Source organism: Rhipicephalus microplus, chromosome 3, assembly GCF_043290135.1.
Source record: "Rhipicephalus microplus isolate Deutch F79 chromosome 3, USDA_Rmic, whole genome shotgun sequence".
Classification (NCBI taxonomy): Eukaryota; Metazoa; Arthropoda; class Arachnida; order Ixodida; family Ixodidae; genus Rhipicephalus; species Rhipicephalus microplus.
Genome location: NC_134702.1, coordinates 166,923,504 through 166,940,211, shown reverse-complemented (window position 1 = coordinate 166,940,211; position 16,708 = coordinate 166,923,504). Strand labels below are relative to the sequence as shown.

Here is a 16,708-nt window from a genome sequence, read left to right as displayed (position 1 = left end):
AGCATCGTAAAACGTGTCAGAATTTTGCTGCGCCTAATTTTGTTGGGTCGACATAAAGAACAACGCTAAGGCTGTGTAGCTTACAACGCAATGCTGCAGCATGCTATCTCGCACTGACATCCTGCTATAGCATTTCAATGAAACTTATTCATGTGATGATATAGTGGTTTCGGGCTGTGGCAAGCCCCGAAACGCCTCAAATACAGGACCATGACAACAACCAACACGTCTTTCCTTAGAGAGCTTGGCCGCAACTGCCTGGTGCCAGCGGCCGCTGAACGCGTGTTGTGGGTGCGCAAGTGAGGGATAGAAAAATAATATTTAAAAATATTAGTCAATCACGTCAGGCATAGCTCGTCGCTCCTAGCTGTCAGCCAGAATTTTATTGAGACGCAGCAGCAGCAAAGGCTTGACTAATGATGTCTTGCCGGACATTGGAGTCCAGGCTGCTGTGCAGGGCCTTCCAGGATTATAGAGTGCGAGAATTATCGTTCTTACTTGTACATGTCCACACCATTTTAATCACGCGAATGGTTACTCTTCTCTTCTTATACGATCGGCGGGCTCGCAGCCGCTGCTTCAATACTACAAAACAGTAGCTAAATGCATAAGTTGCGCTGTTTGCGCGACAATTTTGAAAGTCGCAAGATGTACTTCACGCAAGAGTACAGAGCAGTACTAGCATGAAAGCTAGAACATTTTGAAAACAGCGGCAGTCACACTGCAGGAATCCAACGGACACTTATTGAAAAATTCCCGCATATCCACAGAGTGAATGATGATGAAAGAGCTTGCTCCAGCGGTCAAAACCGGTAAACCATGGATTCTCTCTACAAATGCTCAATCATCGTCATATAAAGACGTGACTGGAGAGTTGTTTTGGTGTGATTGAATGTACACCTAATATACACAATGCTTATTATCTACATATCAATGTGCTATATACAGATTTTCACATACTAATGCAGTATATAAATTTTGTTCAAGAGCTTATTTATGAATTGCATAAGCTCGGAGGAACATCTCCTTTTCAGTGTAATGTATTTGTGATCCGTAAAATACAAAGCCAGTAGATCTTGAATTATAGAATGGAGTGGAAAATTCGAGAAGGGTCCTGACGGTGAGCCCTAGCTGCAGCTGCATTGCGAGCTTTCCGCGCCGCCACCTTGGCTTCTGCGGTGTTCATTGTGGGTAGTTGTATCGACGCACCACGAGTTATGTACGGCAAAAGAGAAAAGAAGTGCACCGGGAGCGAGCGCTATATATAGGCGCGGCGACCTAGTGGTGTCCTACCAAACTAGAGCACGCGCCGAGAGTAGAGCGAGTGTCGCCTGAGCGACGGTGCGCTATCTAGTGGGTGCTCTTGAAACGAATGGCGCAACTGCTCATCTAGCGGGAGCAATGTGGCCTACTAGCGCACACACTGGCGCAACGACGAGTGATAACTCCACCCCCCACCCCCCACCCCAGAATAAGGAGCAAACTCCTAAAATGCGCATGGGTATACGGCAGAAGTACGACACAAATTATTATTCGAATGGGTATTCATGTTCGAATATAACGTGCAATGTTGTAAGAGTGGGCTTGTAAGGGGTGGTACATTGCGAAAATTGTACAGCACTACACACTACGCAGACTTAAACAGGACGAGGCATTGTGCATTCTCGTGTCATTACTTTGCCGTCCATGTTCTCTATCGCCCCGCCGCGGTGGTCTAGTGGCTAAGGTACTCGGCTGCTGACCCGCAGGGCGCTGGTTCGTATCCCGGCTGTGGCGGCTGCATTTCCGATGGAGGCGGAAATGTTGTAGGCCCGTGTACTCAGATTTGGGTGCACGTTAAAGAACCCCAGGTGGTCTAAATTTCCGGAGCCCTCCACTACGGCGTCTCTCATAATCATATAGTGGTTTTGGGACGTTAAACCCCACATATCAATCAATCAATCATGTTCTGTATCGGCTGCTACAAGTTTTGTCCTATACGACGAAATGATTTCTAGGTCTTTGCACTGCTACCTGTTTTCGTGGTTCACTCAAGCATGCACAGAGAGTGCGCAGTAGGCTTCAATAAAAGAAGCTTCACAAAGCGAGCTCATGCTTCTGTAGCTAAAGCGAGCGTGTGTATTGAAGTAGGACACTATTATCGCACTCGTAATTGTGCTCATTGAGTGGTTCGATCAACATCGGTTCATTGGGTCTGCAAAGTGGTACTATATATTACAGGGTACAGGAACAGCGGGCCAGGCAACGCCGGTGGAACCATTCGTTTCACAGTGTCTGCGTTAGCTCAGAACACCAAGAAGGAAGAATAGGAATGATGACGCTTATGTACAAAAGAGAACGATAAAATACGTTAGAGGTGCTTGCACTGATTCCCCCCCCCCCCTCTTTGAAGCAGCCAGCATAGCCGGAACTCAAGCATTAGCTGAATGAGGAATAAAAGGCCTCATGCGTGACACGTGAACAATTACCATGCTGTGACGACGGTGTTCAATGACAGAGTGAAGTGGGGTGATGAGACAGTTAACTGGGGAAGTTCGTCGTAAAACGGTGTATGGGCCGACGCACCAATGAAGAAATTTCTCTCAAACCCAAAATGCTTGAATCGGGTTCCATAGTAAAGTCTTATCTCTAAATTGAAAGGTTACGGTGCGTCGTGTGCTATCGCAGTGACGCATTTGTTGTTCCTGAGTAGCTCCCATATTTCAGCGAGCAATTTCGCGGCATTAAGTGACTCGAGCTGCGAAACTTTTTTGGTGAAGTCGCACAGAACTGGAGCAAAGAACTATACCATGTCGATGATGCAGGATCGAGCTAGATTGTGCGTATAAAGAGAAGAAAGAGATGTTGCCGCTTGGTCGTTGCATGACGGTATTGTATGCGAAGTGGACAAGTGGTAGAATTTTGTCCCAGTTTTCATTATCACGGCGTAGATACTTGGAGATCATGTCAGACAGCGTTGGTGGAAAGGTACTCTGAGGCCGTTAGTCTGTGCGTGGTATGTAGAAGTGGTTTGATGCTTCGTTCAACACGCCTGTGGGACTCCCTGGCGTACGTGGGAAATGAAAGCACTGTCACTCAGAAGAACGTAAGGGGCTCCATAGTGAAAGACAATGGACTGCAAGAAAAGTCAGCGTTTTTTCTAGCAATACCAGAACGATGAGGTCCAGTCTTGACGTATCTAGCTAAAAGTTCGATTGGAGTAAAAATCTAATGGTTACCGGGAAACCACAACGACAAGGAACCACACAAGTGAATTACACCGTCAAATTTGAAAGGTGCAGTTGGACAGAAAAGCGGCTGAATGTAATAGGTGGGCGGGGATGTAGACTGCTTAGGTGCTCTTACGATGCTCACGAGCTCACGTATATGGCTACCATTGTGCACAAGCAAGATCAGAAGCAGCGGGTCCTTGTGCGATTGTAGGCCTTGTGGAAGCTTAGGTGACTGGCAGAAATGCAATTGTGAATTGCTTATAAAACTTGATGATGAAGGCTGGGTGAGTTGTTGGCACCCGCTTGTGATAACTATATCATTGAAGCACACCGACGTCAAGGCAAAATAGATGAAGCTGGTGCTGCTTGCGGCTGTTGGGCGGTTTGGGGATGCCACGAAGATGATCAGGGAACGTTCGACAGCAGAGGTCAACCCGCTCAATTGAACGCAAGTTGAAGTGCGAGGAAAGTTGAGTTTAGTCCACTGAGGTGTTCGGCTGTTGTTGCGAAGCCGGCGAGATGTCGGAGCCACTCAGAAGGAATGCGGAAAATGCACTATCAGTAAGGAGCGAAAATCATAGTTGCCAGACTTACACGTGATGTTAAAGTCGTACTGAAGTAAGCGCTGTATCTAACGGCCTAGATGTCCTGATGTATTCTTCATTGATTACAGTCAACACAGTGCTTGATAATCGGTGACGATAGTGACGATGGCCCACCATGAAGGTACGGGTAAAAGTTCTGTAACGACAAAGCTATTGGCCAAGCTATATCCAGGTACTTCTGCTCTGTGATCATGTCGTTCTGCTCAAATATCTGGAATTTTGGGTTGTGTATACCCCAACCTGCTTTTAGCGACGAAATCACACTGCAGAAGCACGCCTCCGATATCTTGTGGGCTTGCGTCAATCTGGAGTATAGTAGGTATTCTCTTGTAAAAGTAACGAAGCACAAGTAAGGAACTCAGGCGTTTTTTAGAGGCTTCATGTGCAAACCTGTGGTCATTGGACTGTGTGAAAGAAGCGTCAGTGACTAATAGCGTATTGAGGAGAACAGCTAAAGTGATAAAGTTGCGGATAAAGCGACGAAAGTAGGACACCAGAGCAGAAAAACTGCGCAACGCCTTTTCGGTTGATAGCTGTGGGACCTGTCATACAGCTGCCATCGTTTTGGAATAAGGCTGGACTCCTTCTTTCAAAATGACTTGACCCAGGTCTTCGATACTGTTGCTGGAAAACATGCACTGTTGTGTTTAACGGAAGGCCTTCGTTGGGAAAGCACTAAAGTTCCTCCTCTATTATTTGAGGGCGTTGGGTGCACAGGAAAAGCCACAAAGTTTAAATCACGTGATCAAGTGTGGCTGGCGTTGTGCACAGGCCGAATGGCATTAGTGTAAAGGGCCTCTGCAGCACTATTTGAGCATAGTCAGAAAATCCTGTTATTGGGTAGGCAAGAAAACCAGAGCCAAATGTTTTAGCCAGCACGCAGTCTGGAATTTCCAATCAATTCTCAAACTCAGCTAAAAACTTCTCTTCTTTTGAGTAATGATGAAACAAGCTAAAAAATTGCTCGTGAGAGCTGTAGTATCGACCATTGGCTGATTTCAGCATGGCACACTCGATTGTTTCTGGGACCGTCTCGCGAGGCCAGGCCTTTGTACACGCGTGTGTGGGCGAAGGCACTCAAAAGCCATGTATTTTAAGAAAAAAAAGAGAAGTGCGGAAAATCTTGAGGTGGACGTGATGCATTTTCTTTCCCCGTTCCACACCTTTCTTCTTAGCTTCCAGCACGTTCCTTGGGACGAGTGACGAGAGAACGTAATTTCAGCGTATGACAAGTATTTGCAACTCCGCTCGTACTGAACAGCCTAAAAATGTTTGCTGCCATGAATTCATTGGGCTATAAGCACCTTTAAGGAATCCACTTCATGGCTACTTGAAAAAGTGTCACAGGGCGCCTTTAAATTCGTAGAATCCGCACGGAGCAGCAAAGGCGTTTTTTTCTTGATCAATGTCTTGCACAGGAATTCGTCAATATACGGATCGCACGTCAAGCTTAGAAAAATATTTTGCCCCATACAGAATAGAAGTAGGGGCAGCGGTATGAAGTGCTTGAACAGGAACACCTTCAGTAGTCATTTAGAACAGGTTGGCTGGGCAGAGAGGCGGTATTTTGGATGATCGACAGGACACAGTTCTCACTTCAAAAACTGCAATCGTTAGTTTTCCGGAATGTTGTTCAACATGATGGGAGATGGGGCGAAGTAGTAATGCAGAGCGGCAGATGGGCGAAGGATAGCGTTGTCTAGAGAAACGGGAGTCTTGACGTTGGCGCGGGGGCACTGGAGGAGACCGAGACGTCTGCTGCGTGACCAGGTAGAAGTCCGGACCATAAAGGTTGGGTCTTCGAATACGGTGTAGCTTGAAGCTAGCACAGCTTCACCGTTCATCATGCTGTCGGTCGCTGCAGTAACGAGATATGTGGCCACGAATTGCGCAGTAAAAACAAAGGGACCGGGAAAGATGCTACTCAGGATACTTGGGTGCAGCACGCGCTCCAACGCGCACAGATGCAAAATGGCCACATCCAATGTCAATAGGCCATAGATGTAAGAGCAGCAGCTGGGATCACAGTAATATCCAAGTATGTAGGCATCAAACGTGTTGTATGAGCAATCGATGCATTCGGTGACGTCATGGACGCCCTATCAGAGTGTGGGCGTTGGGCGTGTTGGTGTAGCGACTGGCGTTGTCGGCGTTGTCGTGGTTCCCAACTCCTGCTTTACGAGATTGCGCACGTCAAAAGTTGGGGATAGGGTAAAAGTGGCAGTGAACTGCTTCTGTTCCTGCTCTCGAAGTTCTTCGCGGATAATGGTGCGGATAAGGTCTGTTGAATCAGAGAGGTATAAGGCAAAGATCGCCGTCTTGTTGAATGTGAAGAGACTTCAGTTGGTCTAGGTGCTTGCATGTTGGAATAATGTTTTCAACCGTCGTTTGTATCATACCTATTTGTGCCAATCGAGCATATTCCTTTGATGATGTGGCAGACTCGCTCAGATCTCGTCATATCAGAGTTTGATCGACGACAGAGGGTCAGTTTATCCTCAACATACGATGTGCATCACCCGTCTGCGAATTGAACACGTGCAGCCACCATCTTAATCGCGATTTTGAAACGTCCAACTGAGTATTGTAAGATTGGTCGCAGCTTGATAGCAAAAGTGAACAAATCTACAAAGCCTGTTTACGATAGAAATACCATGCTCTTACGACACCGTTGGTGTAGGAGAGATAAGTAAATTGCTTGGCTTCGTCCCACTGATTCATTGAATTAACATGTATGTAAATGTCAAGCCAGTCCTCTACATCGTCACCGAGGAGACCCGCGAACGTGGGTGGCTTTCGCTGAGGTCTTGTGGCAGTGAACGAAGGTAGGGTGGCCGCTGGCATGTGTGCTGTATTGGTAGGGCTAGCTATTAGTTCGGATAGCTTCATTGCTGTAGGGTAGGCCGGGAGCAAGCGGTGACCAAATTGTAGCTGCTGGTAGGGCACGAACGCTGCAGGACGTCGGGATCTTGACGCACCTCCACCGCTCTGCAAGATGCAGGAGCACCGGACCTGGCAACTCCAGCAAAACCGTTTATTCCGCGGTGTCTGCCTCAGCTGAGAACACATTGAAGTAGGAAGGATAAAGGTTGTGTCGGTTATGCACATGTGACAACAATGAAGTTGATGAAAAGTGTTTACAATATGCACTATCATCCTATGCAGATGATATTAGCCATTTTCTATATTGTGGCACATTGGAACCGCATTGTGACTCATTTTATTACGTGTATTCGCAGTAAGAAACTCCTGCACGAACCCGTGTCCTCCTGACCAGATATGCGAACTCAAAACGCCATTGGATGACAACGGATGCCCGATGTCTGGCTGCACTTGCGGTAAGTCTTTAGTATTCGCAGAAACATTGTTTTTTATTGACGTGTAGCCGTAATACGCCATACAATGCCTGGCCAATACTTTGGCAGTTCCAAGAGTGCACAAACCATCTTGGGGCCTCCGCACAATCATACGAAAGAGGCTTGGTTCCAAGCTGTACCACTGATTGTCACAACGCATGCATTCGCGATCATGCTCATGTCACGTAGATATCAACGCCAGCAAGAAGGAATACAAATTGCAAGTGCGGTAAGCGCAAATCGGGTTGAAGAATTACAAACATTCAAAGCTCACTACTACAGCGACTTGCATGCGTGGATACTTTTTTCGATGGTTGAAAGCGTTGTTAAATAAACCGAATAAACTCGGATGAACACTGTGGCATTTTCGCAGTACAGTTTAAGCACGCGCTACACACGTCGTGGAGTTGTTGAAAAGACGAAATTGTTGTGTGTCTAAATAACAATAGTAGCACAAGCTAACGGAACACAAGAAGACAGGCACACAGCGCTACGCTTCCAAGAAATAGATTATATCTGGGTATCATGTGGTACCTATACACTTTTTTGCACGCAGTTGCAAATGCTGGTTAGAACTGATTTTCTGAGAGCGCTATCGAGAAACTAAATTTTAGTTTTCTCTCACGCGACATGGTTCACTTGTACTACTTAAGCTTTCACACGTCTTAGCTGCAGATGTCTCAGAAAGGGTGCTTAAGTATCCAGTAATGAACCATTTGTTGGAAGTGTAGCGCTGTGCTTATGTCTCTGCTGTGTGTCCGTCGTGTGTCCCGTTACCTTGTGCTACCATTGTTATTCAAATATGCCGACAACAGGCACTGGTGCAAATCTCGGAAGACCACAAGTGGAGGAAACATATTTTACAATGGCAGCTACTTTGTTTTTAGTTATTTCCTTTATTTTTATACATATAAAATTGTCTGTATGCATTCGCATCTTATTATATTAATAGAATAATTATAATAATAAAATTATTAGTAGGATAATGATAAAAACAAGCTCAAAACATATTCCTTGGTATTTAACAGTATATAAGAGACCTCACTTCGTGAAGTTCCTTCTAACGGCAACTCGTAGGTAGGCCTAGCGCAGCAGCAGCATTCTTGCTGCTGATTTTGTGCCAAAGCATGCAATAAAAATGGCAGCAGTTCTTGCTTTATTGCATACAGATGTTGCTCATTGTGTGTACCGGCTAGAAGCATTTAGTTTTCTTTCAGTGGAAATGCATCGGAATTCAGATTCTATTTTGCTGAAAGTGCATTGTCCTTGACTGTCAAGAAATTAAAATGCGACACTGAGATGATAAATCTCGAAGGGGACAATTGTACGAGGTGTACGTCACAGCCTCAACAGGGGGAGGTCCTCAACCCCCTACCCTTGGTTTACACCAATGCTAACAAGTCCGCCTTGCAACTTTAATTGGTGTGTGTTGCGCTGATATTCGGAGCCTCTGGTTAAGAGTTGGGCATAACGAAAACCAAGACACCGATAAATGCGTTTCTTGGGGTAACTTTTCTGACAGTTTTTCACAAGTGACAGAGAGTACACCTGACCTGAATGGTTCAGGACTATTATTAGAATAGTCCTTTCAATTAGGCTGTTTAAGGTTGCAATCAAGGAACTTGAGCAAAGCTTACTAAATCTCAGCAGTCAACGTCATCAGTTATAATATTGTGAGGATGCTTCATATGAGCGTGTCTTGAGGTTCCACTGTTTTCCTTGAGTTCAGAGATCAATGACTTTAGGAGTGAGCGCTAGGGGGAGGCGACAGAGGGGCGAGCACCCTCCTAAGCCACCTGTGAGCGTGGTGCAAACTCTGCCTCACATATTGTTAATAGAGAATAGGACCACTCTGAAGAACCTTCCCCCTCCCCCTCCTTGAAGAAAACTCCTGTGCATATTTATACATATGGCGTGACTATAGGGTTCACTGAGACGCCTTTTTCGGTTTCTGTTCCTCTCGAGACAACAATATTCTTTCTCCTTCAAGCATATTTCTCTGCGACGTTTTGTAGAGTTTATTTACAGCAGCCGTTGTGTGTGAATGGCCCTAACTCTTCTATGGCAGTAAAAAATATAATTGAAGTCGGTAGGATTGTTTGTAACGCGTACAGTGCATACGCATAAATTTTTGGCAACGATGCCAACATGACAAGTTTACGTGCGAGGAGCAGTATTGCGGAGTTGTCAAACTGAAATCGGAATGAATCCGGAATCATTTCATATATGGCAAGCCGTTAGCCTCTCGGGGAAGACAAAGAAGTTTAGCGCAGCTACTCCACGTGTTCGAGCCCACACGAGAGAAGAAGATGCCAGCAAAAACGACAGCATCTGTGGACGTCCATGCCAGAGCAGGGATAAATAAAACATATGTAAGAAACCAAATGCCGCACGTCTTCCTCCAAGTGGTCACCAAGACTTGGAGTGGCAACGCGCACCTACTCCTACATTCGTCAACCCACCGAGCGTCACGGCCAACACTTATTCTAGCTGGCTGAACGCCACGACCACTGCTCTTCTTCGACAGCTCTGCTCTTGTACTTATCGTCTGCTCAGCTTCTTCGATGACTACAGTTTCGTTCTTCAGCCCCGTTCATTTGGGCTGATCATGGACACCACGCCCAACAGCGATGCCTCACCAAACTCCACGGTGCTTGACCCTGTCATCGCTACCCTCAGGCTCCCAGAGTTTTGGCAGGCGGACACTGAAATCTGGTTTTTCAGCGTCGAGACACTCTTCCAACGACGCCGGGAACGTCGCAAACAGCGAGGTGTGATTACGTAATCGGCGCTTTACCACCTGCTGCCATCACCATCGTAAGATACCTTCTGCGTTCCCCACCTCGTGACAACCCCTACGACTCCCAAAGATGAGCACATACACCAGACGGCTGAGTCGGAACAGCGTAGTCTGCAGCAGTTATTCACTTCGGAAGAATTCGGTGACCGAATGCCTACGGAGCTTCTGCGTCGCATGCGACACCTGATCGAGGACCACTCTGCTGCATTGAATGCCTCCATCCTACGGGAACTCTTCTTACAGCGAGTGCCACAGCACGTGCGGATGATTTTGAATGTATCGTCTAGAGAAACTCTCGACTCACTAGCGTGGATGGCCGATAAGATTATGGATATCAGTGCCTCGTCTATATCTGCGATTGAGAGACCACGTGAATCTACCCTCTCTGTGCTGCTCCGTAACGACTGCGTGAACCGCCTTCTATAAGCTAACGAGGAGCTCAACCGAAAGGTGCATCAGTTAGCCACTGAACAGAGCGCGCTCAAGGTAAATCACCGCCGCAACGCGTAACGTCAATGGTGTCAAAGCCGGAAAAAATCGCAAAGTCTGCCTCTAAGCGTCTGCTGCTACCACCACCGATATGGAGCTCAATCTCGTTGGTGCAAGCAGCCATACCAGTTTGCGGGAAACGCACCGGCAACGCACTGACGGAGGCCAGTGTTTCAAGCCCGACATACAGCCGCCTATTGCACGTCACGGACCGCATCACCAAAGTCTGCTACCTCATCGACATAGGTGCGGAAGTGTGCGTTGTTCTTCCTACGTTGGAGGACCACCGACGACGCCAGACCTCACCGCGGTCAATGGTTCGACCATACGGACCTACGGACAGATGTTTGTCACGCTTGACATCAGCTTGAGACGTACGTTTCGGTGGATTTTCTTAATCGACCTACACTCGGTGCGGATTTTCTTTGGCATTTTAAGCTTGTGGTAGACCTACGACATAGCCGTCTCGTGCATTCTGAGACACGCTCACAGTTCAGGGCGTGACATCCAATTTGCCATCCATGCGTCTCGTGAAAGCCCATCCCAAAGTCTCCCCGCCGTAGTCTACGCTTCTTCAAGAATCTTCCGAACTTTTCGTGATCCATCTCTTGAAGACCTGATACGCCAAAATGTCACTCATCCCATAGTGATAGTATGAGCGCCGGTGTTCACACGTGCTCGTCGTCTCGCTCCTAACCACTACAAGACTGCACGCCAAGAATACGAGCACATGCTTGAACTCGAATACATTCGCCCCTTTTCCGGTGTCTGGCCGTCACCACTACACATGGTTTTCAAGCCCTCAGGTGACTGGAGACCATGCGGTGACTACCGCGCCCTCAACAAGGTGATGGTACCGGACCGCTATCTGATACCATGCATCCAGGACTTCACGGTATTGCTGCAAGGTTCCACCACATTCAGCAAAGTTGACTTAGTAAAGGCATGCCACCGAATACCTGTAGAGCCTTCCGACGTACCGAAGACTGCTATAATAATACCTTTTGGCATGTTTGAATACATGCGTATGCCCTTCGGTCTACGAAACTCCGCACAAACATTTCAGCGGTTCGTGGATCACGTACTTCGTGGTTTGACCTTCTGCTCCGTGAACATCGACGACATCCTTGTCTTCAGCACCACTGCGGAAGATTACGAAGCACACCTACGTCAGGTTTTCATGTGACTCAAAAAATGTGGACTAGTCTTCAAGAGACCAAAGAGCGAGTTTGGCGTTTTCTCACTGGACTTTCTCAGCCATCACGCGAATTCACGTGGAATCTTTCCACCGGCCGCACGTGTTGAAGCTATATTGCAGTTTTCACGACCAACAACTACGAACAAACCACGTGAATTCTCCGGGCTTGCCAACTATAGCAGGTGGTTTAATCCCCATTGCGCTGCCGATTCCAACCACTCCGTGCACTTATATGCGGTCAAACGAAGCCCAACACTTCCATCTTCAGGACAGGCGATGCAGAAGCAGCTTTCAGTTCCACCAAAGAAGCTCTGGCTAGCGCAACGCTCCTCGCGCATCTAAAGAGTGACGCCATCACGTCACTCACAGTGGATGCCTCGGACGTCGCCATAGGAGCAGTCTTGCCGCAGTCGGTCGACGGAGTTTGGCAAGCCAGTCGCTTTTTTTTCAAGGAAGTCCACACAGATCGAGCGTCGGTATAGCACATTCGGTCGCAAACTACTCGCGGCCTATTTGGCTGTCAAGCACTTTTGACTCTTCCTAGAAGGTTGGCAGCTCCATATCCTCCCCGATCACAAGCCTCTTACGTGTCAATCGACCGCTACCAACTCTGCCCACACCTCAAGTGAGATCCGCCAGCTGTCCTGCATACCGGATTTCACGAGTGACATCCGGCACATCAGTAGCGAAGAGAACCCCATTGCTCACTCGCTTTTCCGAATAGAAATCAACGCAACTATGGATGAGCGCCCACCAGCCGACTTTTCAGCCATGGTTACCGCACAACAGAACGACAGCGAGCTTCGGGTGTTGCGACTCCAAGAGAACTTCCTCAAGCTTGAATATGTCCAACTTTCAGGTTGCACGATTCCCCTCGTTTGCGACACCTCTACCGATTGCCCTCGACCTTACGTTTCAGCACCATTTCACCGCAGAGTCTTCGACGCCTTGCATTCCTTGTCGCATATTGGTATACGTGCAACTCAGCGTCTCATCACAGAACGATATCTATGGCCTCGAATGAACATCGAGGTCCACCGCTCAATACGTGCTTGTCTCAAGTGCCAGCTAACCAAAGTCCAACGCAACACGGTCAGCCCACTGGGTACCTTCACGCCTCCTGACTCGTGGTTCAGTCACGTGCACCTGGACCTCGTAGGCCATTTGCCCCGATCGCAAAACAGTCTGCATTTGTTGACCTGCGTAGACCAGTTCACATGCTGGCCTGAAACACTAGACCTTGGTGACATCACGGCAGAGTAAGTCACCCGCGGACTCATCACCGAGTGGATAAGCCGCTACGGAGTTCCCAAGACCATCACAATGAATCGAGGTCATACCTCCACGTTCTTCCGCACTTTGTCACGAATGCTTGGTGTCAACCACAACAAGACGACGGCCTACTATCTGATGACAAATTGCATGGTTGAGCGATTGCACCGCTCAACCACGCTTCGCTCTTGGCGTCCCAATTATTGACACCCTTGATGGAGCGACTACCACTCGTCTTCATCGCCCTGCACAGCGCATGGTATGTAGGCACGCGTCCTGCTCTTCAGCTGAGCTCACCTACGGCAATACCCGAAGGCTTCCTGAATAGTTTTTCATCACGTTACTGGTATCACCATTGCACGTAGCTAGTTATGAGAGTCGCCTCAGGAATGTCATGAGAGATGTGTCCCCTATTCCATAACGCTCAAGTTTCGTCAGTTGTGCGCTCTGCGACTGCACCCACGTCTTCGTACGACATGACGCAATAAGACCACCACTGCAATCTCTTTACGACAGACCCTTTAGGGTCGTCAATCGTACCTGGAAGCATTTCGTTCTGTTGCTTGATGCACGCGAAAGCAGTGTCTTCATTGACCGCATAAAGCCGGCTTTCCTCGAGACTGATGCCATCCTTGAAGACTACAAGCCATACGCGAAAACCAGACGAACGCGCTTCGCAACAGCAGAACCTAAAACCTGCTTATAGGGGTAACTCCATCGCGCACGGGTTACCTCGCTATAGAGGGGGGCCCTATGGCAAGCCGTGAGCGTCTCGGAGAAGACGAAGAAGTTGTGCCGCAGCTGTTCCGCGTGTTCGAGCCAGCACGAGAGAAGAAGACGCCTGCAAGAACGACAGCGTCTGTAAACGTCCATGCCAGGGCAGGGATAAATAAAATATGTAGGAAACGAAATGCCGCACGCAATCCTACACATATAATCGCGATCCCGCATCAGAATGAGAATGGAATTACGCACACTTCGTAATTCCATTTGAGAAAGAGAATGAAATTAAGTCTTTTTGCGAAAATAGAGCACATTTTCGGCGACGTGCTCCTTTGCAAACTTCAAACATCAGTAGGCCAGACAATCGAATATAACAATAAAGTAGGAACCTAAGAAAGCTGAGCTGATTACAAACGTGTGGCATACTTATAAACAATGTACCCACTATAATTCGATCCTTATATATAGACCGTATTATTCCGAAGTTTTTATCTAGTCTTCGCATAACCATAGCTCTGTCCCATGCTATTGATCTCACGGAACTATACGACGGCGGCATTCCCCCCTTACAGTTTCTGATTTTTTCCCTCTTGGTGTCGCATCAGCTGTCTTCCCATCCTTCCCTTCGCTTTTGCTTCTGTTGCCTCCGGCGGCTCGGACGCATATTCGAAAAAGTGCTTCTCTAATTTGTCATGCGTATTGACGCTGGTGAGATGCTTGCGTTTACTGCAACTTTTCGTATACCAGCTCTGGCACAGTTTTGCTGCATATTAGTCCTGCCCTCCTTTTTTGCAATACTTCCCTCTCCTGCCTACACATCATTACCTGAAATTCTATGACAAAGGTTTGCAGGTCAGCGCAGCACAAATTGCTACACGATGAACTGGCTGCTGTCAACTCTGTGTGCGATGAACTATTGTACGAGATAAACGGTACAGAGAGAGATAGAATAGACTTTTCAAAGAAATGGTTTGGTTAGCCCGTCAAACCAGGCGATCCCACGTAACCAACGCGGCGCCTTCCCGAATTCCTGCGCGACGATTTTCTAAGTCATCATTTTAGCGGGAGGCGCTACGGTCGCCAGTGGGAGCAAACGCATGTCACATCGCCTTCGTCGATTTGTGAGTTCGGTTTTTCGAACTCTACCCTTGAAAGTGGCACACCATCTGACAGATCAAGTCATCGTGAGCCCACGGATACCAGCTTTTTGGGTGAGCGTGAGCTTTACGAGCTTTGAGGCTCGTAAACTGCAAGAACTATACGAGTGAGTGTCTAGGCCTAACGGTGCTTGGGCCTAGCGCATACGACGTCTAACTCGAAGACTGAAAGAACAGCCTAGATGAATGTAGACGAGGCAGGGACAGGGGAAGCCACGAACCACAGGACTGAACAAACAAGAAGCGTTTCCACGAGTGAAGACGAAGACGCTGACAGCGGTGCAGATGGCTGGATTGAAGTTACACGAAAAAAAAAGAGGACGCGCGAACCAAAACGAGGTGGTGAGACAAGAAGGCGCACGTTCACCAAGCCCGATGCACCAAGGCCGTAGAAGCATTGTCAGCAAGGTTCTACAAGCAAGCAAGATGCCCAGACTGCCCAGAAACAATATCAAGGTAATTGTTCGACCGAGGGACGGGCTGAAAATAAGGAGCACGTGCGGTGCGAGTCTTGACGAGGCGATACGCAACGAACCAGGAGTGGGCAACGACGAGATGATCACGATCTGCCCCAACCCCACGCAAAACATTTTGGTGATAAGCACACCGGAGGAAAGCACAGCGACGAAAATCGCAAAGATGAAGGTTTTGACTATCAACGGAAAGAGGTACAAAATGAACGCATATGTTTGAGCGCCTGAGAATATGACAAAAGGAATCATACGCAATGTACCTCTTAAATATAATCAAGATCAGCGCATGGAAGCACTGGTGAACACAAGAAACTCCTTTTTAACGTATGCGAAGAGGCTCGGTAGTACGACAAACGTGATACTGCTCTATCAAGGAAACCGAGTTCCTTCGTGGGTTTACTTCAACAGCGTTATGATAAGAGTATCTCTGTACCATAAACATATAGACTTCTGCAAGGAATAAGGCAGGCTCGGCCACAGACCAGACGTGTGCCCAAGACCAGATATCAAACTGTGCCCAATTTGTGGATTAAAAAACCCCATCAATGGACACGAGTGTACGCCCCAGTGCCGAATATGTGTTGAGGCGCACCCCACGGCTGACCGGATGTGCAAGGCCAAATACAAGGTGTCGCACATAGTGAAGCAGAGAAGGTGGAAGGCCAGGTTCAGAGACTTTCAAGAGCGAACCCCGTCACCATCGGATAGCAATGCTGGTGCGGTGGAAGGAGGCCGCCCTAGTCGCTCGAGATCCAGAACCCGCTCCCAACTGGCCATGGGTCGTTCAACCAGATCCGGATCCTCCTCGCCGGTGAAAAGACGGAGCAAAAGTCGTATTACGAACAGAAGTCGGAGTCGGAGCAGAAGCCGCAGCGAGAACCGACACCACCCCCAACAAGACATAGGAGGGGGAACACCTGGCGGGAAACAGAAAGGGCCACGCAAAATCACCTGGTGGGACATAGTCACGAGAACAAAGGCGGACTCCGCACAGGAGCACCCTCTCTCCGGCTGCTCGCGGGCAGCCGCTGACGCCGGCCTGGCAGCGAGGATAGAGGACACGGAGAAAGAGAATAGGGAGCTTACATAAGAGTTGGCCAAGGCCAGAAAGCAGAATGAAAATTCAACGCGGAAAATTGAGGAGCTACAACAGACACTGAACGAAATCCTCAAGCGAATGGGAGGACACCCCGCAGAGACCCCATCCTCTGGCGCCTCCTCGTCCCATGGAGGGGCCGATGAATGCGACACAACTTCTGCAGTAGGAGACGGGGAAAGGGACATGGGCTGTGGAGGTGAATATGAAGCGCCGGTGGCGGTGAGCTTTAAGCGTAAAAGTCTACGCGATTCTCAACATATTGAAGGCGCTGAGAATCACACAAAAGAACCAAAGCGAACACGACCGGCAGGCCAAAAGATAGAC

The 16,708-nt window shown here is 48.1% G+C and overlaps 1 protein-coding gene across 3 annotated transcripts in view; it reads left to right on the top strand.

Annotated features, from left to right (window-relative positions):
• LOC142803426 (uncharacterized) overlaps positions 1-16,708 on the top strand; it is a 107,882-nt gene that overhangs the window by 54,818 nt on the left and 36,356 nt on the right. For all 3 annotated transcript variants that reach the window (XM_075888548.1, XM_075888547.1, XM_075888546.1), the window contains exon 10: positions 7,057-7,155. In XM_075888548.1, the coding sequence (XP_075744663.1) occupies positions 7,057-7,155 (99 nt within the window). The remainder of the gene's footprint in view (positions 1-7,056; positions 7,156-16,708) is intronic.